This window comes from Stegastes partitus, unplaced genomic scaffold (genome assembly GCF_000690725.1).
Source record: "Stegastes partitus isolate 25-593 unplaced genomic scaffold, Stegastes_partitus-1.0.2 Scaffold35, whole genome shotgun sequence".
Taxonomy (NCBI): Eukaryota; Metazoa; Chordata; class Actinopteri; family Pomacentridae; genus Stegastes; species Stegastes partitus.
The window spans coordinates 30,886-55,194 of record NW_007577766.1 but is presented as its reverse complement, the minus strand read 5'-3'; the positions used below and the strand labels follow the sequence as shown (position 1 = coordinate 55,194).

The window sequence follows — 24,309 nt, the reverse complement described above, 5'->3', positions numbered from 1 at the left end:
GCAAAGCAACCATTTCTTCCCAGTATTAGTAAAAACCTGTGGGCACTTGGAAAATGTTGTGCATGATAATTCCATTTTTCTTTCAATTTTGTAAAATAAATAATCAACAAAATGCACTTTTAGTTTTTTTTTCTTGATTTTATGATTTGTGACATTACAACTGTGTCATACTGCAAGGAAGATATTTTTGAGTTCCCTCTAATTCTAGCCATGGCCGTGCTGTTTCCATAGAGGTGCATGATTTTATATTGCTATAAAAAAATGTAAAAATTATGGCAAAAAATGTTCAGAATGCTTGGGGGCTTATTATACCTTCATTTAGTCAGACATTTCTTCATTACATCAAATATGTACTTACTCAGAGGTTTCATTACTTTACTGATGTATTAACCAAGGGACATAATTCAGGGGTATTTGTTGCATATTTTAATAAGAACACTTATAATGCATGTGTTGCAACCCTGCATGTAGCTCTCTTTGACTGACAAGATAGAATAAAGCTCTCACGTGTAATCTTTCATAATCCTTGGCAGGGGTTCTAATTAAAAAAAAAAATAAAAATCTGAGCATGAGAAGTAATCACTTCCTTTGGGTCGCTCCCATCCATGGTTGTGGTGCAGATGCAGCATTTTTAAAAGGCTTTCCATTATGGTGTGAATAGACTGTGTGCCTCAGGCTAAATGATGTGTGAAATCTTGATAATAGTTTGTGTCGAGAGATATTAGGACACAAAAAAAAAAGAAAAAAAAGCCTAGATGGGCTATTTGTGCTATTTAACAAGAGAGGTAATAAGCTCCACTCAAAATAAAACAGCCTTTATTTATATATTTTAGCCTCTGAAAGAATCTCCAGAGAATCTGGTTTTTTTTTTTTTTTTTTTTAAGAATTCTACTTTCTTCATGTCTTTCACCCTCGTTATGGTGTTTTCCTTCACCTCTCTCTTTTTCTCTCCTCTGTTCAGCTGATGTTTGGACGTTTTGGACAGGTTGTGGAGAAGAAGAAGTCAATTACACTTCAGGATATTAGTGCTGTAAGAATCTTTTTCTTTTTTTAAAAAATGTGCTGCAAGAATCTGTCTGTCTGTCTGTCTGTCCGTCCGTCCGTCCGTCCGTCCGTCCGTCCGTCTGTCTGTCTAATCTTTTTGTTCTTCTCAGGAGGAGAAGAGGCAACTGTCCAGTATGCTGGGCTGTGAGATCTCCTCCATGCTGTGTGTTCCTGTGGTCAGCAGGGCTACCGGTCAGGTGGTGGCACTTGCATGCGCCTTCAACAAACAGGGTGGACAGAGGTATGTAATGTGTTCGTGCTGTAAGTTGCTCCTTTTGGTTATGTGGCTATTTCATGCAGAGAGAAAGAGACACTCACCAATCTGTTAACCTTACAGCTGTTCAGAAACTCACTCTGAGTCACTGATGCCTTCATGCCGGAATATGTTGAAAATACTGTGTTGCCAATTCGAAGTTGATTTGGCTTTCTTCTAATTCTTCAAGTGCTGAGTCATGGTAGATATAAAGATTTGTCTGACAGCGGCTTAAAGTGATGTTGGCATGGGGCCTGAGTGGTCGAGCTTAGATTTGTTGAGTTTAGAGCAGTGGAGACTGCACCGCTGTTTCCACTGAAATCTGCAGCTAACAATCAGGTTGTGCTGAAGGCTATTCCCAAATAGGAAAGGACTGAGACACGAAAGCAGCCCTGGAGCAGGAGCAGCACAGAAACACTCATCCAGGTTGTCATCTTGCTACGGTTCTTGGTGGCAGTAGGATATCTGTTTAATCCAAGGAGCTGTGCAAACCATGTACAATAACTTTTAACCCTCTGGAACCCAAAACGCAGGCAGATTTGAAATTCAGGTCTTCTAAAATAATCACCAGTGTTACACCATTTATAAGAGCCAGCAATTGTAAAAACTGAAAGAATCATCGGAATTTCAACTTTCTGGCAGCCCTTTTATCTAATCATATGTGACCTGCCGTTTAGGAATCAAAGCTAAAATCAGGATATTTGATCAAAATCATTAACATCATGTCACATTTAAAATTCACCAAAAAACTGACAAGATTCGGTAAACAACAAAAAAAAATCATGATAGCAACCATAAAGCCATTAGTGACTTAGCTGTGTTGGGGAAAGCTGAGGACAACTAGAAAAATGTTGATTCCATTTTTAAAAAAATTCAGTATAAGAACTAATCATAGAAATTAAACTGTGATTTCTCTTTTTTGATGATTTATGGCATTATAAGTGCTTGATAGTGATAGTTGATTTTTGACTAATTCCAGCCATGGTTTCCATCGAGCTGCAGGACTTTATATTGCAGTGAAAAATGAGCCCACAGTGAGTCGAAATAAGCAAATAATGTCCAGAAACTGCTTGGAGTTCAGAGGGTTAAACATGACAGACACGGAGGTAGTGTTATAATGGGTTCCAAATAAAAGGCACAGAAGGTGTGAGTATATGTGCAAAATGAAGGAGTAATGGAAAGGTGAATGCCCTCTAAAAGTTGGACGGTGTTACACATGCTCATGCAGGTGCTGCTTTACAGTGAAAGTTAATGTTTTTAAATGTGTAGTCCCGGCATGCATGCAACTCACAGAGGCTGTTTGATTTTCTTTAACCTCTTGATGGCATTTAGACAACAGAGCAAAACAATGCACATTTCATATATATAGATACATGATTTACACACAACTCTTCAGTCTCTTCTATCCATCTCTTTTAGATTCTGTAGAGCAAAGCTTCTTACCTCCTCAGATCACAAAGCACAAAACACTGGCAGATTATGTTTACAATAATAGGCTGCTTGCAGTACGTTGTCTCTTTTCAAGTTACCTATATAAGCTAGTTAGTCGCAGTACAGTACGATTTAAAACCACAACAAGGATTAAAACTGGTGCAGCCAAGCAGCAGATCTGTTCACAGGCTGCAAACATTCATTCAGAACTGAATGAATCCTCGGACTGCTGACATTCCATGTGAAATTAGAAATTCTTTAATTAGTTTGGGCAGAAAGTGTTGATGATGCTGCGCGTCTGGAAGGACAGCGCACAATGACATGATCCGGGGAAACGATGCAGATTACATTTGATCGGTTACCCGCTGTGTTTGGCTCACTCACTGCGTATTTGAAGTCCACTGATCTGCACATTTCCCACTGGATTTGAGGCCCTCTGTCACAGAAAACACCATTTATATTTAGTTAAGCATCCAATTCTCACCTATCCACAGGTGTTCTGTCTGCGTCTCCTCTTTCCACCTGGGCTCAGTCATGTCCAGCAGCTGTCTGGACCTTGACAGAAAATCCACATTACCAGTCCTCCCCTGAACGGATACCATGGCACATTTGAGCTTGTGTCAAATCGCCTCCCTCTTGTGCGTGTGTGTGTGTGTGTGCGTGAGGATAAAATCAGCGTGTGTGACCAGATGGCTGTGATGATGATGGCGATGTGATGATCTGGAGTCAGGTCATGAGTCTAACAGCAGCGGGTGGCTTGGCTGCCTGGTTTGGCATCATGTTTTGGCATGTATTTGTGTGTGCGTGTGCTGCCAGGAGCACTGCTGCTATCTCCTGAATACAGAAGTCTGTAAAAGCGCACTCCAGCTGTTTGTTTCCGTGTTTGCGAAACAGTCTGAAAGTGTGAGGAAACTTATTCTGTATATTGTTTTCACACGCTTCACACAGATGCAGGCACTCAGATACAATCCTTCTCCTTTGCACACGTTCCCTCTGTGAAGACTTAGATAGATGTGCAGTGATCATGTCCTATAATTTCTTCCTCTGCCAGTGGCACTGATGACAGAGCTGGCATCTCATTACCATAGTAACAGCAGCAGGATTATGGTCGCAACTGTGCATATAATGTGATAAATCTATCCTCTGCTCCCAGTAGAGTCATATTTCTCAAAGAAACATCGCCTGATCATATAGATTGCATATTCCATACTACATAATGCATATTCAGAGTTCGCCGGAGCCTTTCTTGCCTCCTAAATGCATAATTTGGCCTCTTAGTTGAGCACACAGGTGCTTGACAACATATTGTGACGCCAGCAACAGGTCCATAACTCAGTTCTGGTGCCAAGCAGGTGACAACGCCGCAAGGAAAGCATCAAAAACATCAGCGAGCCTTATTTTTCACACAGGGCATGTTGAAAATGAACAGGATGCCATTGTGTACAAAAATGGTGAACTCAAATAAACCTGCATCCTGGAGATCATGGATACACAAGACAAACACCAAGATGAGTTTTTGTGATGACAGCAGCGTCGGGGAGGGCGAAGCTGTCAGTTGTTGGGTTTATTCCCAAGACATGGCAGAATCTCAGAATGTCTGTATCACTGTACGACTGCAGCCAACTTCATGGCAGCATCACAGCAGACCAAACAGGATGCACGCATTCTTACTAACAGTCTTGTTCATAAATTCTTAGTGGAAAGTATAGTGTGCTTTTTCACTGCATGTGTCCAACTTCTCGTGTTTGGAAATGGGCTCCCACTGGTTGCTAGTCTCACTGTGGAAATGGAGACTATATTCGATCATAACTGGCTCATATCAGAGAAAATTATCCTCCAGCTTCTCTATTGTTCTGTGTAACGCTGCCGAATGTCAGTCATAAAGATCTGCATGTGGCCGAGTGAAAGCAATGGACCCAAAACTGAGCCTACAAGGTCTTTTCTCTAATTCCTTTGAGTCTAAGCTGAGGGCAAGAAAGCCTTGGAGCGACATTCTGCCCCAACATCAGCTCAGTAATGTGCCACTGCCCTCTGTGGGTAAAGACACATAACTGCTGGCAATTAATCGCATCTCTGTCATCACTGCTTTGCCTCTTAAATGCAACAGTCACACATTCAGTTCCTGCAGGAGATCAGAGTCTATTTTGGTTTTCTGTCATTTAAGACATTTTACAGTAACTTTAATGGCTGTGAGTCTTTCTCATCTCTGTTTTTAGTCTACAGCTCGACGTCTCACCTTTCTGTTACGACTGCAACCAAAAAGATTATTTTAACCATCAGCTGATGAACAAACGTTTGTCTTTGCCACATCCTAATATATCAGCTGGCAATTAACACATCTATGACATGCAGTGTTGGAAGAAATCTGTAGTCTTTTTACTTGCTTAAACAAAAGAGCAGACTTTTTTGCAGCACAATCTTCTAGTATGAAATGTATTCATTATTTAAAATGTCTCAATTTATGGTGTTGTTTTTTTTTATAGAAAATTGCTTGCATTTTTTAATATCTTTGGGGTATGTTGGATGTTTATTCTATAACCATGCATCTTTCATGAGCTGATCCTATGTGCTTTGTGTGTTTTATAAAATTTTGATGTATCTGCCCAATAAATATAGCGGGATCCAAAGTGCAACACATCTCTTTATGTATGCAATGAAGTAGAAGCAGTAACGCTAAAATGGTTATAATAAGATAAACTGAAAGTGCATTAAAAGTGTACAATACATAAAAATGACATTATATGATGAAATATACTTATATTCAACCACTGATAAACAAATTTTTAAAATGTTTATTACAATTTTCTAAAGCCTAATATGATACTATAGCTTTTGTGTAACCAAGAGTACAAAACATTCCAAAGATCGTCAGTTTAATATGATTTACAAATCCTCATATCTCAGGAACTGAAAGAGGTTTTTTTTTATATTTAAAAGGGAACACTTCATGATTATCAGATCAGGTGGAAATTATAATTTTGTCAGTCTACTAATTGGTTAAATTGATTGTTTCAGTTGTACTTGTTTAGCAAGTTTAAGAAATGTAATGAAAACGACATAGGATTGTCATTCGTGCAAACCCGTGTGTTAAGCCTCAAAACTCAGTGAGGTTTTCCTTAATTTGGAGTTATGTTGAGACACAGAGGAATATGAGCGGTTAAATTTTCAAAACAAGACATTACTCATTGACAACAGTTAGACACTGAGGTGATGTAGCTTGAAAGCATCGTCTCAAATCGTCCATTATTAGTGAGAGTGTCGACTTGAGAATGTGTTGTTTATGATTTATAATGTAATGTGTTAGGTGCACAAAAATCTAAATCTGTATAGTATGTGTCTGACATTTGATATTAAAGGTTTTTTTTTTTTAAATCCCACAGCAGAGTGATAATTAGTGTCTATATTCAGATTTCCATTCAGATTTATTTGACTGTGTGTGTGTGTTTTGCTCTACAGACACACAGAGGTCGACGAACATGCCATCCAGCACTGCTTCTGCTACACTTCAACAGTCCTCACTTCAACTTTGGCCTTCCAGAAAGAACAGAAGCTGAAAGTGGAGTGCCAGGTACTGCACATGCCCACACACTCGCTGTATGCACACATAAATATACATGAAGCTGCATTTTGAAGAGCTTTTTGTGTCCACTGTTTCTCCACATAGGCGCTCTTACAAGTGGCCAAGAATCTCTTTACACACTTGGGTAGGTCTTTTTCCCCTTCTTCTGTCTGTCTGTGTGAGGGAAGGAAGGTTGTAGGACAACTTGGCAGACATTCAAACGATCACCAAGTGAAGCGGCGCACATAATTGAATGAGATATTACTGACCCTATAGGTGATTACAGCCAGGATCATAATCATAAAATCAAAAGGCCATTTAAAAGATGGCTCCACCTCTCTATCGTATAATTACACCGAGGCATTTCCATCCTTATCAAACGGTAAGCACCAGCAGAAGAATAAGTCATTGTTGATTCGTCATGATTGCAGGTACAAAAATTGATCCTGTGGTAGAGCAAATTGCCTCTCACTGAACTGAACCGTTGATTACAAAAGCTCTTATCAGCCAGTGCAGCTGATTCACGGGCACTAGTGGTGTAATCTCTGTTTCTGTCTATCTGAGTTTTGCTGTATCTGTTTAATTTCCTCTGTTTTCCTTTTAATTCCTTTCTCACCCTCTCCTTTTCTCTCTCTCTCTCTCTCTCTCTCTCTCTTTCAGATGATGTGTCAGTGCTGTTACAGGAAATTATAGTGGAGGCCAGGAACCTCAGTGATGCAGAGATGTAAGCCCTCTGATTCATCTTCAAAGGGGCATTTCTGTGTGTGTGTGTGTGCGTGCGTGTGTGTGTGCGTGCGTGTGTGTGCGTGTGGCTGCGTATAGTGCGAACGTCTTTATCTCCATTCGTAAAGGCTATCTTGGCAATTTGTTCTTAACCGACTTGCCTCATTTAATAAAAGTTGCTAAATGACCTGAGATGAAATGAGATAAAACACTGTAATTTTCCCTGCTTTGCTCTGTTCTCCTTTACCCGTCTAACTCTGCCTGTCTCTGTCGCTGCAGCTGTTCAGTGTTCCTACTGGATCGCCTCAGCCACGAGCTGGTGGCGAAGGTATTTGATGGCGGTGTGGTGAGCGACGAGGAGGTACAGCAAACAGGCGTCTGTTGTTGTTTTTTTTTTTGACTCAAACATGCTTTTAATCTCTCTGCGTGAATGTTTTTACTAAATAATCGCTTATCTGGCATCTTCCCTGTAGTGTACTGGTCTAAGTGTGTTTGCAACATCAACAAAAACAAAATGGGGACATTTTATGCATTCATTAGAAAGTTTGGCACCAGAGACAGACAGGAAATTATGGGAGAAATTACATCCAGCACAGGTCCCCTTACAGACTTTAATGGTGAATTTGCCCAATAATTGAGCAGCTCTGTTGCTGTTACTCCCACATTTCCTGTTTGGGTCTACTGTCAATGCTAAAATGAAACCAAAAATGTTTTTTTTTAATTAAAAAGTTTTTTGATAACAAACCTTTTTGCATGTGTTGATGTCCGAGTGCAGAAGGAGTTTCGTATCCCAGCTGATCAGGGAATCGCAGGACACGTCGCAACCACCGGTCAGATTTTGAACATTAAAGATGCCTATTCCCACCCTCTCTTCTACCGTGGTGTTGATGACAGCACAGGATTCAAGACTCGCAACATCCTCTGCTTCCCCATCAAAGATGAGAACAACGGTATCAATACAACATTGCCTTCACACAAGCATTTCAAAGGACAACATCTTGCCAAAACAGTTCTTTTCTTAGTTAAAGCTCCATAAAGCATCAGTCTTTATTTCCACATCACCTTTAATACAGGCATGTGCAATTCAAAGAGAATTTCTAAAGAAATCATACAAAAAAAGATAAAAATCCAATAAAAATGAAATAGATAAAGATAGAAAAATTTGTTTTTGAAACATTTTAGTCATAAGAAGAGCTCAAAGGACAGATTTCAGGTAAATATATATCACATTTAGCTACTCTCAGATCCTTACAAAGGCAGTTTCAGCAACTCAGAGCATAAAAACTAAAAGGTCTTTGAAGTATGTTTTCTCTACTTTAGTAGCTTAACTCTGCATCGTAGTATTCTGCCATAATTGAGCAACTAAATCACAAATATCAGCTTTTTATCGCATTATCAGGTTTCATCATATTTCCACGCTGGCAAATGCTTTGTTTTTGTCCTCAACAGCACATCCAGTACCTGCTCATCCTGTTTTGTTTTTAAAAAGCAAAGCTACATTTCCACACAGTTGCGCTCTCAGAATAGCACAAAGAACGGTTACATCACATCCTTGTGCCGAAATGTTGCAGTGCATAAAGTGCACTTTAGACCATCTTCAGTATGTTCCATACTTAGAAATTTCAGAACCCTCTGCCTGCTGCTTGCTTGTATCCAAGCAGAGAAACTGTGGATTCAGTTTGATTTGTCATGTTATAGAAAAATGTCTGAAGCGCAGGTTAACAGTTTAATTTCTGATCTTTTTTTTATGTGCAATTAGGTTGAAATCTAGTGTGAAATTAATTGAAGTTAGCAGACCTTTGACTCAACGTCTGTTCTGCATCTCTGGCTGTCGCATTCCGTGCTTCATTTTCTCGTCCCTGCCATTTTTCTTCATTATCAACTTTCTCTGCCTCCATCCATCTCTGCTCGTTCTATTCATTTCCTCCCTCAATGTCTCACCTTCTTCTTTTCCATTCTTCTCTTCACTATTATTTCTGTTCTCCTCCTCCTCCTCTGTAAATCCTGCTCTTTCTAGAGGTGATTGGCGTAGCCGAGCTGGTGAATAAAATGAATGGGCCGTGGTTCAACCGCTTCGATGAAGATCTGGCCACGGCTTTCTCCATCTACTGTGGTATCAGCATCGCCCACGTGAGTCTCCATAACCTTTAAATGTTCTGGTCCGGCATGTTGAGCAGCCATGGATGAGGACAACGCGTTAAATTGTTTCCAATATTCTTATTCAATGCTGCACATTCGTCAACACACTCCTCTGCTCCATTTGTCAGTGTAGGTTAGTGTATGGATGTGCAAGCAAGTTATACAACCAAGTATATTAAGCATAAAATAAATAAACTCCAATAACTAAAATGTTAAACTTCTCACTTTTCTCATATGAATCATTAGAAGGAATAGATGCAGCATTTCCTATGAGACACATTCATCTTCATACACACTGACTCACTGTAAACAAACGCAGGTCATTAAGTCAGCCTGATTTTAAATAATGTCATCTCCAAGTCCCATGAATCCTTACACCCGCTGATTGATTTGACGACTCAGAGAGGAATAAAAGAAAGTTTAGAAAATGAGCATTTACAGTATGTCCATCATTAGGAGCCTCTTACTCCTTAAAACAGTGTCCTGTATCTGTTCTTAATGCTGTTAGATTAGAGAGATTGATTCTGTCTGGCAAAGTGGGATCAGTTCAGTGGGAGCAAAATGCTCAGTCAAACGCAGAGCAGAGTGAAGTCTCGAGGGAAATTCTGAAGAGATTCAGTCTGATGGAACTGAGTGGCTTTTGTGGTGCACTTCATCGGCATTGTATGACTGCTTTAAACCCATTAACATACATTCAGCTCCTCTGCCGTACGTGGCTCACAAAGACGATCGTGAAGATGTTTGTAACAATAATGATGATCAAAAAAAGGTGTGAGAGAGAGAGAGAGAGAGAGAGAGAGAGAGAGAGAGAGGTGTAATGTCATCAAGAAATATATTATTATGGTTTTTATCGCTGTTTTCAAGTGTTTCCAATCCTACAACTACCTAAAGTATAGTCTTCACTTGCTGTAAAACCACATTATTCATAATGCGATGATCAAACTTTGTCATCGAATGTCTCTTTATTGCTGCTGCTTTCATCATCTTTTACCAGACATTTCAGTAATGGGATTGATTTTTCTTGCCTCTAGTAATTTACTGCAGCAGACGTGCAACTTATTTGAGTATTTTAAGGATTTTAAGATGAATCAAACCAACAATTGATTGATGTCGTTTTAAACATGATCACTTTATGTTCGCAGGTGATTTCAGATAACTTGACAAAGAAAGAGTCTTACAACAGTGTGTTCATTGATATAAACATACAGCTGTGACGTAATATTTTATTCAGGATTTCCGATTCCTCTTCATATTAACTGGGTCTTGTAGAGTCTGACCTTTGAATGACTGCAGGTACTCAATAGTTTATCTACAAACTACAAAGCTATTTGATTGGAAAAATAATTGCCTTCGAGGCAGCTCATTAATCATTAAAACACAACTGAATACATTATTCATCAGTGCTGCATCATGGTGTACACAGTTCTGTGGGTTGTAAAAAGCAGCTCTTCTTGTTTATTGAAATGTAAGCAGCATTCAGCATGACTTTTATTGTTTACAATGCTGGACAAATGCTGCAAGAATTCTACTACCGACTATATTGCACTTGTTAATATGGATTTAAATATGAATTCACAAACACAGACCACAGTAGATTAATATGAAAGCTCAAAAAAGGGTTTAACTGCATGATCTATTATGAACAGGAGGAAAAATGTGACTGTGGCTGCCGGTTCTTTTCTTTCTTTTAAAATAAAGCTCTTTTGGATCCTCATGATCGAACACAATCTCTTTCAACGCCATTGTCTTTGAAAGTTTTCTGTCAAAATAATGAAAAGATGAAAACTGTGGCTCTGCAGCTGACCTGTGGATCATGTTGTAGCCAGGTATCCGTGTTATAATAATGGATTTGTTTGTTTCTTTAGTCTCTGCTCTACAAGAGAGTCCACGAGGCTCAGTTCAGATCCCACCTGGCCAATGAAATGATGATGTACCATATGAAGGTAAAATCCCACCTATACATCTCATTCACGCTCACGCAGAGACACATAGTATTTACCGGCACTGTTAATATTATTTACTCCATATGATTCAGTATGTGTCTGTTGCAGGTTTCAGAGGAAGAGGTGTCTAAGCTGCTGGTGCCCGGGATCGACCCGGTGCAAGAGATTCACCCGTGCTACGCCGAGTTCACGTACACGCCACGATCCCTGCCTGACGACACCACGCCCATGGTAAGGAAAGGAGAGGATGCGTGTGCTGGAAAACTCACAGATTAAGTGGAAAAGTGAAATTATAGGGATACAAGACCAAAACGCAGAATGAAAGCTGATGTAACTGCTCCTGTTGTGTGTCTGCAGTGCATCCTCAGCATGTTCGAAGACATGGGTTTCATCAACACGTACAAGATCGACCTGCACACTCTCGCCAGGTCTGACAGCTGCATCAGTTCATACACTGAAAACAAGTCTTTGTGCATGTGTGTCCGTCAGCTACTTTAAGTGGTCCGCATTTAGGAACTGATCTTTCTGATTTGCTTTTATTTTTTCTCTTTGGTACCAGCTCCCTATTTTTAATCTTGTTCATTCCTGTCAACCGCTTTATAGTATGTTGGAGTAGATGGGCTTTAAGTACTCTTGGGGTTGAGTTATTCTCATTTTTCAAGTCTTATTACTCTTTTAATACCCAAACTCCATGGAAAGAGAGAACAATTGTACAAAGCAAACCGTTCATGATGAAATCACTCAATATTGTTAAGTCTCAACATCAGTCTCCATAATGACGCAGACGATACCGAGCTATATATATCTGTGTAAGCCTAAATGATTGCAGTTCTTTCAACAGCTTGATTGTATGCCTTTCTGACGTAAGTCTCTGGACTTATTGCAGCCAGATAAAGACTAAACTGAGATCCTAGCTATTGGAGAAAAATCTGAGAGAGAAAATCTAAAATAATTCACCTTGAACACCAAGTTACAGGACAAAAACCTAGGTGGTTTTAATTCTGACCTAAACTTATAATGTTTCATTGTTAAGTTGTTGGAAATGTCCTGGTATTTGAACACCCCCCTTCGTGAAAATTCTGTTATTTACTTTTTTGGGCACGTTTATATGATGTGTTCGTTATACGCATGAAGACTTACCATGATCTTAATAAGCAGTTTACAAGGTGGAGCATTTCCACCTTGAAAGTGTAGCGTACTGATGATGGTCTCAAAAACATGGTTTCAGACTTCCAGGGTTTCAAACAGAACAAACCTGAGGAACCAATCCTGTCACCTTGCAGGTTTTCTGTATCTCTGTTCTTCTTAAGAATTGGATTTTGGTATAAAACACGTATGGCTGTATTACTTAACTTTTACAACTTACCATTTTGTAGCATAAAGTAATTTTGCAGTGTTTGAGAAGAATCGTAGGTGAGCAGGTGTGCTCGAGCTGCAGTGGGCAGGTAGGAAGGCATGGACTTGAGAGCTGCACATTCTAGAGGACACAACAGTTAACTCTGAGCTATTTTAAGGCAGGAACAGATTATTTTCAAAGGCTAAACTCTAAACTTTAATACATGGAGATGAGTTTTTCGGGCTATAATCAACTACCAGAGAGGGGCTTTAAGAGATATTTCCAAAAATAGACTGTTACTGGCCTAAGGAGACACAAAAAAGTTAATACATGCTTTCAGTAATGCTTTTCTCTTGGTTGTGTCTCATAAAGATTTCGGTCAGCTGTACAGAAAACAGCAGCACAAAACCAGACAGACATCCCACATTCCTCAAGTCTTAAAGTCTTTACAATTCACTTTAATTAATCCTTTTTCTGGCTTTTTTTAAATCGCTGAATGGCTGACATATGTGCCCGCTAGGTCCCAAACCTCTTGATTGTTCCTGAGTTTAGAGCTAAAAGGCACAGTAGAGGCAGACTTTCTTAATTTTGCTTCAAAACTCAGAAACAGTCTGCCTAAGGGTCTTAGGGAATCTAAATCTGTTGCTGTCAAACTAAGACATCTTTTTACCTTTTTTTCTTCCTAAGTTTTTTTTCCTTATTCTGTTGTACTCATTCCCTATTGTTTTATTATAAAAGTCATGACTATCTGCACTTTGTATTGTAGTTTATGCATGATTCATGCTGTATAAATAAAGTCTCCTGCTATTGTCAATTACATGTTCAAAGAAAGTGGGGTAATGATGTATTGCTTTAATAGTTCACATACATGTGTCACTGGCATCATGCTGAGGTGTAGACCATAATTAAACTGCTGCCTTGTTGTCAGGTTCTGTCTGATGGTGAAGAAAGGCTACAGGGATCCTCCGTACCACAACTGGATGCATGCCTTCTCCGTCTCACACTTCTGCTACCTGCTCTATAAAAACCTAGGGCTGTCCAACTACCTCGAGTGAGTATACAGCTCTTGAACACTTCAGCAATTCATTTTTGCATTGTTAATGTCACAATTATTCTACTTTGTCCTCTGTCTTGTAGGGATATAGAGATTTTAGCTCTGTTTGTGTCCTGTATGTGCCATGACCTGGACCACCGTGGCACCAACAATTCTTTCCAAGTCGCCTCGGTGAGAGCACATAAAATGCTTTATTAGAGAGTATTTGATGAAACATAAACAGTGATACAAAGTGGAAAAAAAGGAATTGAATAAGAATATCATTGCTCCCAAACAAGTGCAGTGAAGCAGCGCTGCATCTGCACTTTGAAAATACAGACTGAAAAGTGACGTGTTCCATAGATGCTGGGGATGGTGTGCGTCAATAGGAGCCAGGCTCTGGGTGTTTTTCAGTAATATTAGAGTGTCTGGTTTTAGCTCATCATCTGTGAATTTGCCCCAGTGAGACACTAGATGTCATTGTGATTACAAGCATGTTGCTCTGGTGCACAACCCTCCAGCACCCTCCAGTACACACACACCAGCTGGCATTACACAACAAAGGTCATCCACCGTTTCATCATCCTCTTTTCATGTTTCCTATTCTGAAATTTATATTAGAGCTGACATGGATTGTTGAAGAGAAACACTGCTGCATTTTATTAAAGGAAGGTGTTCCATTTGAATCAATACAGTGTGAACTGTAAAAGGATTCTGTTTCATTTGTCTGTCTGTTTTATTTTACAGCAATCTGTGCTGGCTGCTCTCTACAGCTCAGAGGGATCTGTGATGGAGGTAAACTATCAGAGCTTTAACAATGGTTTCCAACAGCATGGGGCACTATATCAGTCTTTACTGCATATATTATAGAAAAGACCAACAAATGCTCAGTTTTGTCATTGATTATATTAGTTTGCTTCTTCATAGTTGTCTCCCTCCATAGTTGAGAGTGACTGATGTTGTGTTCTACTGTGACATCTAGTGGTCAAAGTCTATGCAGTTATGAGGCAATGCAAGGCATTTCAGTTGGTTTTGCTTTTTGCATTGCAACATGACTTAGCATTACTTTAAAAGCATCATTCTCAGATTAGCTCTGACATTTTGTTACTCTGCTTTATTCACCACAACAGAGGCATCACTTTGCCCAGGCCATTGCAATTCTGAACACTCATGGCTGCAACATCTTTGAGAAGTTCAACAGGAAGGTGAAATCTAAAATCCGTCATACAGATAATTATTTTTTCTCTTTTTTGTCTGTCTTTCATTTAGATTCTACATTCTCTCATCACTGTCTGTGCCAGCTAAAGATATTTTTGATGTTTTTTTTAGGATTACACGCGCATGTTGGATCTGATGAGAGACATAATTTTGGCTACAGACCTAGCTCACCACCTGCGCATTTTCAAGGACTTGCAGAAGATGGCTGATAGTACGTCTCAGTGGTTCAATATGCACATTCACGTCTCTGCTTTTGCTTTACACTCACATCCCTGAACAGCCGAAGGAGACTCAACTGAGATGGTCCAGTGCACCAAACTATTATTTTTACCTCTCTTTAGATTAGAACAGGTTGATTTTACAGGAGAAAATATGCAATGACAGCTTATACAGCAGACAATATTAATCATTTTGTGGAAATCACAACTAAAAATACAGTTTACATTGGTCCTTCAATTAAATAATCACTGACAGATACACAGGCAACTACTGTACATCACCACATGTCAGTCTTGTCTAATGCAATCTGTAAGAATTTTATGTATGTTATTTAGAAAACAGTTATTTTACAAGGCGATGCACTTCCTTTGAACACCAGTTTCTGAATCCATTTCCTCTGCAGAATGACTTACTTAACACCACACGGAAAGAACTTTCTCACTCAACGTCTTCATTAAGTGACTTATTTTACAGAGATCTGAGGTCAAACTCGTAGCATTCAGCACTGACATTCCTAATAATCTGGTCTATTTACCCTCTTGCAGAGACAGTTGCTTACACTGTTATGCAATATAATTGGCTGTAACCTTCTGGCCAGCAGTTTGTTACGGCTGAATGCAACCAATTATAAGTTATCCTGAGTGTCTCCTCAGTGGAATCAATTTTGAGCTGTTAAAGCAATTCAAGGACATTAAAAAACCTCACAATGAGTTTGCAACTTTCTCACACCACAGTGTGTGTAATTTGTCAATCACAGACTAAAATAGTTGAACTTAGCGCCAAATGAAATTATACAGTGTCAAGGTGCCATGGAAACATAATGGCCTTTTACCAAACATGCAAATGGCACTTACCTGTGACATCCATTGGTGGCTTTTGATCATCAGTGTGTCAGCGTGTCGTAGCTGGGCATTTTGAGGACACTAAAATGCACTGAATTTCAAAAAAACGTATATTAATCAGTAAAATGTTTGAATCTGAAGAGTATTTTTTCTCAGATCTTCAAAGAGTTACCATGTAATTAGAAGTTAACATCACTGATTAAAATGCTGTTTACGTAGAGCGATGTGTTAATGTGTGTTTCAGATGGATACAATCCAAAAAGCCGGACCCACCGCTCCATGCTGCTGTGTCTGTTGATGACTTCGTGTGACCTGTCAGACCAAACCAAGGGCTGGAAAACCACACGCAAGATTGCTGTCAGTATATAGTCTACACAAATGTCTATGATTTACACTATACAGAGTATGGCCTAATGTTTTGTACAATGGCTTATTTGTTACAGTACATTCAATTACACAAACGTGACCCGTCGTTACTGCAATCACCCTTGTAATGTGAACAATTAGATAAAATTAATACCCAGTCATTAGTGTGGTGCAAATTGCAAAAGTATATTAGTGTATGGAATAGTGGTGATTATAGTGACCCAACACAATGCATGTTGTAACAGTTCAAGCTGCTTGTTGCAAGTTGAGACAAAAAACAAGCAAAGGTTTCACATGACGTGATTACAGACTGTTTCATGAAAATGTATTTTTCCTCTTGTCCTTATCACATTTCTATAGATTTTCAATTACCAATGTCTACACTGTAAAACTGCCCCATTTCTAGGACAATAAAGATTATGAGATGCAAATCTGTACAGCTTGAAATAACCTTTGAGCCATACTCCATTATATTCTGTTCTATGCGATCACACTATGTTTTAGGATTATGCTTAATCTTGGCCTGCCCCCCTTTTCAACACCAAACCCCTAAACCATGCCCTAAATCCTACACCCTCAATCTCCAAACACCTAGCACCTACAGCAAATGCGCTGTTATCCTAAACCAACAACACATTTCTGTTTAATACAGTGGAGAAAATCATTGTGCAATGTCTGGCTTGTATTGGTCTCAGTTAGTAGATTATTTTCTCACTGGCACAGGGATTAACAAAAAAACAGGAATCACACCAAAAATTGAAATGTAATAAAGGGGAATGGCAGTTTATCTCAGATTACAGCATTGTTGTGATTTAGCATGGTCCAGTTGAAAAAATGAATAACACTCAGAAAACCAAAAATTCAGACTGTGACGCAGTAAGTTTGCCTTCCAGATGGTATAAGTCTAAATTCAAGGCATAGTGGCATGGAAGATTTTCATTCAAGTTTGGTTTATGCTCATTTTTAAAGGTCCAATATGATGAAAATCTATTTTTATTGTGTTTTGTGGTTGGTATAAACTTGGAGGTGTAAAGTGAAAACTGTTAAGATATGAAGACATTTGATTCTGCCATTCCTTAAGCCCCTGACAACTAGGTAGCTTTCCAGCTTTACAATCCAGTGATAATTTTACTGAACTGCTATGTACCAAATAACAAACCATTAGTTGTCTACCTCCAGCTTTATATAGTCCTGCCTAGAAACTCCACCTTTGTGCCGACAACTGTTTTGTTGTCAATCGCTGCTGCAGAGAGAGTCTTCTTCCTGAAGTGGGCGCGGACAGCAGTAGCTCAGCTTCATTTAAAGCTACACACACTAAAAACATCCCATTTTTCACGCGGCAAAAACTAGGAGTAACAAAGTGATGGGGACATTAACCATATTTGCAGTAATATAGGATGTTAGAAGTGGAATAAAAGTCCAAACTTTTGATATCACAGTTATTCTATTCTTTAAAAATATATGCGAGATATGACACAAATGTAAATTGGATCTTATTGGGCTTAATCAGTGTATCTGTGAATATGCAACCATGTGAACAATAATATATGTCTGTCTCTGTATGTCCACAGGAGCTGATTTATAAAGAGTTCTTCTCTCAAGGAGATCTGGTATGTGTCACCGTACACTTGCCTTTAAATGGCATGTGACATTATGTTTTTTACATGCAGCTGACGTGTGTTTTATTTACACATTACAGAGCTCATTATTCATATCTGCATTGTGTGTGTTTGTGTGCGTGTGTAGGAAAAAGCCATGGGAAACAGGCCCAGTGAGATGATGGACAGAGAGAAAGCGTACATCCCAGAACTGCAGATCAGCTTCATGGAACATATCGCCATGCCCATCTACAAGTGCGTACAAAAAGCAAAAACATCACGTCCTCTTTCTTTTGGTTCCTGTGAACGAAGATCACTTTGCCACTGGTCTACATCGGTCCTCTCAGGATCAGTTCCACATATAGGGAAATACATTGAGTTTTGAACAAAACTGAAAATAGTAAAAGGAAAACATGTAGAACTCCTTCAGAAGAGGAGTCTATCCACAAATTATCACCTGATTCTGAAGTTTCCTTCTTCTCTTGGAGCAACATTTTAGCGTCTTTCGGCTGACTGCTGTAAGTTCACTCTTACCAGCATCGCTTCCAGCAGCTTTTTTCCAGTGGAAAAAGCTCTTCAAACGCACTGTACACAGTTAGCGACTTGCTGCTGAACATATACTGCAGGATCTTTTAGCAGCTAAGTCACATATTTCTCCTCAGGAGACGGCGGAAAGGAAAACAGATAAAATTAGAGTGAATGCTGAATTTACATTCATTAGGTGGACTCAAACGCGACTCCAAATGAATACTAATTCTGCTTGATGACTGCTGCAAGTGTAAATAATAAAATGTTTGCGAACACACTTGCCTTATCGACCTTTTAAAGCGATAATATGTTGTGTTTACAGCCCTCAAGTGGCCCAAAAAAAGCACTTATTTGGGGATTAGCAACACAAAATGCTGCGTTTAAAGTAAATATTATATAAAATAGTTCAAATGAAGACATTTCTATGTCCTTAGCTTCATGGAGACATGAAGTTAAATACATGGAATTAAAAGAATATGTAATTAAATGATGCTTTGATTTGGAACTGTGAAAATTAAACAAATTCCCAGACTGGGACTTTAATGTAGAATAATATCTAAGCTGTACTTTTAGTTTCACTTCAAGTAACAACTCTTTACCTCTCCTGCCCCCACATTCCTCTGTCCCTTCAGGCTGCTGTCTGAGCTGTTACCTGGGGCCACCGAGCTGTACGAGAGAGTGGCGGCAAATCGTGAGCAGTGGACCAAAGTGTCCCACAAGTTCACCATCCGTGGGTTGCCTAGCAACAACAGCCTGGACTTCCTGGACCAGGAGTACGAGCTGCTGCAGTCCCAGGGGGCCTTCGGAAGCGATGACCACTGCCTCAACGGTTGCCTTGACGACACAGAAGGAGGGAGGGGTCAGTGACAACGGCGGGGCTGCTGATGGTTTCGTGAAGTTTTCTGTCTGTGGTCCAATAAGAGGCTGAGGATACCTTTTCAGCGACCTAAGATGGACGGTTCTCTCTGCTGTCAATCACTTAGATGCTTAGCAGGCCATGCAGAACGGACAGGACAAAGTTTCAAACTAACTGAATCAGACGAGTGATCTGAAACGAGTGGATCCATCTGAGCCGGTTCACTGATTAGATGCTACATGTGGCTTGTGTCTACAGTCGAGGAAAGCAGAAGATGGTGACTTTATCTTTTTCAGCAGCTATTCTGGAAAAATAGGTTTCTACCACTTGTCACAAGTTCATTCATACAGTGCTGATCCTGATTAAGATTGTAAAAACACACACGCATTGACACACACATGTACATGCACATACTGTTTAGACACACAAGACGGAGGGAGAAAAAAAAAACATTCATTCTTATGGCAAAGACTACTTCAACATGTAACAGTGAGATGCAGTGCTATACTTTCTGTAAAATGTTTCATAATAGCTTATATTGATTTAAATGGCTCGGCTTTTTTCAGACAAAAGCAGCTGCCATAGCCCTCACCTGATGCTTATGAATGCATGCTGTATGGACACCTCATGTATTATTCCTTTTATCTGGGTCAGTGTTGATTTTCTCCACAGCTAAGACATTAATGCAGTCCATTTTTATACCATCAGAACACATTTTTGTATTCAGCTCTTCAGAGTATATTTAATTATTTCATGACCATGAAGTTGTACAGGGAGTTTTTGTTCTTTTGTTTAGACAACGTTTTAACCCTCACGCGCATCGATTCGCTTTCCCACATTGTTTTTCATTTTGGGGGTGAAAAGGACAATTTGACAATCACTTATCAATGACAGTCACTAATCCCGGACTCTACTCCACGCATAAAGCACTAAAAAAAAAAACACACACACACACACACACACACACACACACACCGTCCATACTAACTGCATGTCACTACTTCAAGTCAGCATTTACACCTCAAACAAAAGCCACTCATGACCTAAAACCCAGTCTAAAACCCACTTTTTTTCCTCGCATCATCCTTCACACTTCCTCTCACCTGTGCTGTTTTATTTTTTTACTGATTTCCTCATTAAATTCACTTAGATAGAGAGCAACTGAAGCCCTTTAAAAGATCCATCTCATTCGTTCGTGTAAATGTGCCAGATTAGAGCGTGTTATATGGAGTGTGTCATATGGATCTGCCTTATTGCGCATCTTTGCTGCCTTTCTTAGAGCTTTTAATATATGAAAATTGAAATAAAGAGTCTGTTTAGTATGTGTGTTGTATATTTGTTATAGACATAGTATGAGTACCGATGTGTTGACTGAATGATCGCCATGCTGAGAAGATGTATATTTGTGAAATAACTGTGTGAAGACCTCAGATGTCATGTCATGTCACTTCTTTATATTTTATCTGTACAACTACCTTTGGGTGTTATATACGCAGGCATAAAAGCATTTTGTTGAGATCTCAGTGCACCCAAAACATTCTTTTTTTTTTTCTCCTTTTTTCTTTTTTTTTTTTTTAAAAAAAAGGAACTAGAGATGTAGCCATCATAGAAATGACTCGTTCTTGAACAGTTCACTATTGCTGCACTCCAAAGGAAAAGTTTGGAAAATAGAGTAAAGTTCTCAGATTGTGCCTCAGAGAAAACCTGACATTTTGGGGTGTTGTGTTACAATACGCCATACTCAGTTGTACCTTAAAATGTTTGAACCAGGAAATGCTGCAGAGTTAAGATAACTGCAGAATAGTTCTAAGGAGAAATGTCTCTAATGGACACCACTGTATGTAGGCTGCATGTGGAGACTCAGCGAGCGAATGAGTGGACGGACGAGTGGGTGTCTGGACGAGAGAGAGAGCAGTGGAGGTAGTTGGTTTAAGATCAAGAGAGAAATGCTCGGTGTAACAGGTCTTTACAAAGCTGGTGTTGACAGAAATAAGGCTGACACGATCCTCAAGTGATTGGCTAGAATTTCTTCTTCTTCTTCTTCTTCTTCTTCTTCTCCTTCTCCCCTTCCTTTTATGCAGCCCTAATAATGTAAATGTCAGTGAAAGTAGATGAAAGCAAAATTATTGCAATCATAGGATTTAAATGTGTAACTTGTCTTTGAAAGGCTCTCACGAGGGTGCATCAGTGAGGAAGGTTAATTGGTTCGCAAAGCGGTTTGATGTATGTGTTATACCTACACTGGGATATGCATTAGCTTGGCTGGATGAAAGCGTTTGATCTGCCTTGGTCTGCTTCACGGACTGAATATTTTTACTATAAAGTTTTTTAAAAAAGGGCATAGCTGTGTTTGTAGAAGAGCCACTCTTTCTCTTTCTCAAACTCACTCGTGGTTTTCCCATTTCTATTATTTTAAAAACCACTGTTTCATATGTACCTGCCTTTTTTCATGTGCAATATGAAGTGTCTGCCTCTGTGACATTGCATAGATTCCTATGTAAATACCTATGCCTCTTGTTAAATTATTGCTTTAGGTCTGAGTTGCCAAAGGCTTTTGGGTGTTAGATCATGATGTTTCCGTTGAGAAAAAAAAAAAAAAAGTCAGTGGAGTGTGACAATTTTAATCCTAAAATGCTTTTGAGAGTTCAGACCTAGGACAGTTTTCTATAATGACTGTGTATCTGTCCTTTTATGTTCGTTTTAGAGAGTCAGGGCTCAATGTGCCAAGCAAACGTTTTCTACTTCCTGGCCAAGCTGCAAAGTGAAAAACAGACGCAACTTAAAATATATTTTGTTCCCTAATGTTGGAGTGAGGGCTGTGTTCATATTTTCTGATACATCATGACGGCTTGTCCATGAAGTACGAACCCGATCCAGTTCCCATCATCACAGAACAGCAGGACTACGGCCTGTGATGTAACGTCACTGTAATGATCACCTCTGACATAATTGTTAAAAGTGGCAAAAATATAATTGCTGTAAATAACAGTTTTAAAAAAAAGAAATGTTTCTTGATTGTCTGTCATTATTACACTGGGAAGTATTTCGATTCTTTAATGTATTTAAAGTGGTTGCATCCTGTTCTCTTTCTTTTTATTTTTCAGGCCATTTTTGAACAACCCCAAGCTTAGACTTCTACAGAGCAGATGAAAGAAAATATATGTGTATTTAGGATATGCATATGATATTCTACCACAAATACAAACCCAGATTAATCTGAAATGTATAAATGATGCTTATACTAAGGACTTAATCCTGTCGTCTGTTAATTATTTGTTTCCTCGAGTTCTGAGTGCTGGTGGTCTTGTTCTCCTTTGGATGTAATGAACAAGAACATTTTTGAGATGAAGGCAAATTGATGACATTTTGAATCTTTTTTTTTTTTTCTTTCTTTCTTGGAATAAATCTGGTGAAAGGCTTCTTGGTTGTTGTCTCTACATGTGCACACACACCATATGCTGTAGCTACTGTGCAGCTTCACTCCACCATGACAGGCTGCCCGGAGTTGTGCGTTTGTATCTGGCAACACTGATTCAGTCATCACAGTGGCATCTCTGCTGATCCTGTTGGCCTATGTCACATACTGTATAAGCATGGCCAGATTAACATATCAGGGGCCCTGGAGCTAAACTCTACTATGTTGTCTCCTCTCTCTACATTCTGCCTGTAGTTGAAATAAGCTTGCCACGCTTTGTTTATACTGTATCTAATGCTTGTATTTTGGGATGAGGCTCCAGTGAGTACCTGTCCAAATTGTATTTTACCAAAAGCCCCCGAAGTGATGTAAAATTTAATTAAAAAGCAATTTATTTTGGATATGTATAATTTAGGAACTTGACATGAGTCCCTTTTATACTGTGCCTAAAATTCTGTCTATTCCTGTGTGGGCACCTTTGGATATTATGAAGTTATCCCAATTAAAGTGAGACAAGCCTTGCTAAAAATATAAATAAAGTGAAATTACCATACTGTGGGAAGGAAATTCAAGCAAGGAATGTTAGGTGGCATTTAATATGACGTTACCTCGAACAAACAGAAAACTCATAGAAAGACATGAAGTGAGTTTTACAAAAGCTACATATTTCCTTTACTAATTTAGATTGATAGTAGCATCAATATTTTAACTTTTGTGTATGTAAATGACTTACTCACTTCTGCAGGATTTTTACTTATGATATATTTTTTAAATACAGGGCAAAGGAACTGTTCAGATAATTTACTTAGGTGAACAACAACTTCACTTTAATAAAAGTAGAGGTTTTGCTATAATATACTATACTATAATAATACAGTAATACAAATCAATTAGAGCACACATCATTCATTAGGCCATAATTATATAGTATCACTGATGCATCAATATGTAGCAGTACTTTAATGTTGTAGTTTGAGGACAAGAAAGTAAATTAAATAAATTCAGACATGATGTTTAATACTACAAAACACATATTTCATTAACTGGAGGAATATCCTACTTTACTTTTGATAATATATGTAAATGATACATTACGTAGTAATGTCTACTTTCCTAGAAGCTTGAATGAAGGAAATTTACTTGTTGTGATGTATTTCATAGGATGCATTCAGATCATTTGGTCATGTAAATTGTCTATACTTAGGTAAAAGTAGAAGTATCACTGTAAGAGTGACATAATCGTACAAAAAAACAGGTTAAGGTTACTATGTTAAATTTCTATATTAGGATTGATGAATCAATATGTGGCAGTACTTTAATGCTAGGGTAAATGTAAACTCTTTAGCTTATCAAGCACATTAAAAGCAATAGCTGTTGTGCCAAAGTGCTTTACAATAGAAAAATAGGATTCATGTTACAAATTCGACTAACAAGTTTAAATATTGTGTTTAAGACCCTGCTGTGTTTTTTATGGTGTAAATTTGTTTGAGTAATTTAATCAATAATGATTAAACCTAGCAAATAAATGATACAATACAACTTTACTTGGCTATAATAAATATTAAGACTGAGACCCAATAATATTATTAACTATGGGGATTAGCCTGACTAATTTATGAGCCTACAAAAATATACATGACAAACCCAACATATTCAAGGATTCCGCAGATACCCCATGAGCCAGTTTTCTTAATTATTATTTTTGATTATTATGTACATTGTTTGCATTAATATATTCTGTTTGCTTGTTTGTGCTATTTATTATTATTATTATTATTATTATTATTATTATTATTATTATTATTA

The 24,309-nt window shown here is 38.6% G+C and overlaps 1 protein-coding gene across 1 annotated transcript in view; it reads left to right on the top strand.

Annotated features, from left to right (window-relative positions):
• pde2a (phosphodiesterase 2A) overlaps nt 1-22,507 on the top strand; it is a 122,394-nt gene extending 99,887 nt beyond the window's left edge. The window contains exons 11-30 of the mRNA XM_008301684.1: nt 962-1,030; nt 1,155-1,285; nt 6,185-6,296; nt 6,393-6,432; nt 6,948-7,011; nt 7,290-7,371; nt 7,786-7,960; nt 9,028-9,140; nt 11,015-11,092; nt 11,201-11,323; nt 11,450-11,520; nt 13,357-13,479; nt 13,566-13,653; nt 14,209-14,256; nt 14,592-14,666; nt 14,791-14,890; nt 15,985-16,097; nt 17,678-17,716; nt 17,853-17,959; nt 18,865-22,507. Coding sequence (XP_008299906.1) covers nt 962-1,030; nt 1,155-1,285; nt 6,185-6,296; nt 6,393-6,432; nt 6,948-7,011; nt 7,290-7,371; nt 7,786-7,960; nt 9,028-9,140; nt 11,015-11,092; nt 11,201-11,323; nt 11,450-11,520; nt 13,357-13,479; nt 13,566-13,653; nt 14,209-14,256; nt 14,592-14,666; nt 14,791-14,890; nt 15,985-16,097; nt 17,678-17,716; nt 17,853-17,959; nt 18,865-19,099 — 1,986 coding nt within the window. The 3' untranslated portion in view covers nt 19,100-22,507. The remainder of the gene's footprint in view (nt 1-961; nt 1,031-1,154; nt 1,286-6,184; nt 6,297-6,392; nt 6,433-6,947; nt 7,012-7,289; nt 7,372-7,785; nt 7,961-9,027; nt 9,141-11,014; nt 11,093-11,200; nt 11,324-11,449; nt 11,521-13,356; nt 13,480-13,565; nt 13,654-14,208; nt 14,257-14,591; nt 14,667-14,790; nt 14,891-15,984; nt 16,098-17,677; nt 17,717-17,852; nt 17,960-18,864) is intronic.
• The last annotated feature ends 1,802 nt before the right edge of the window (nt 22,508-24,309 follow it).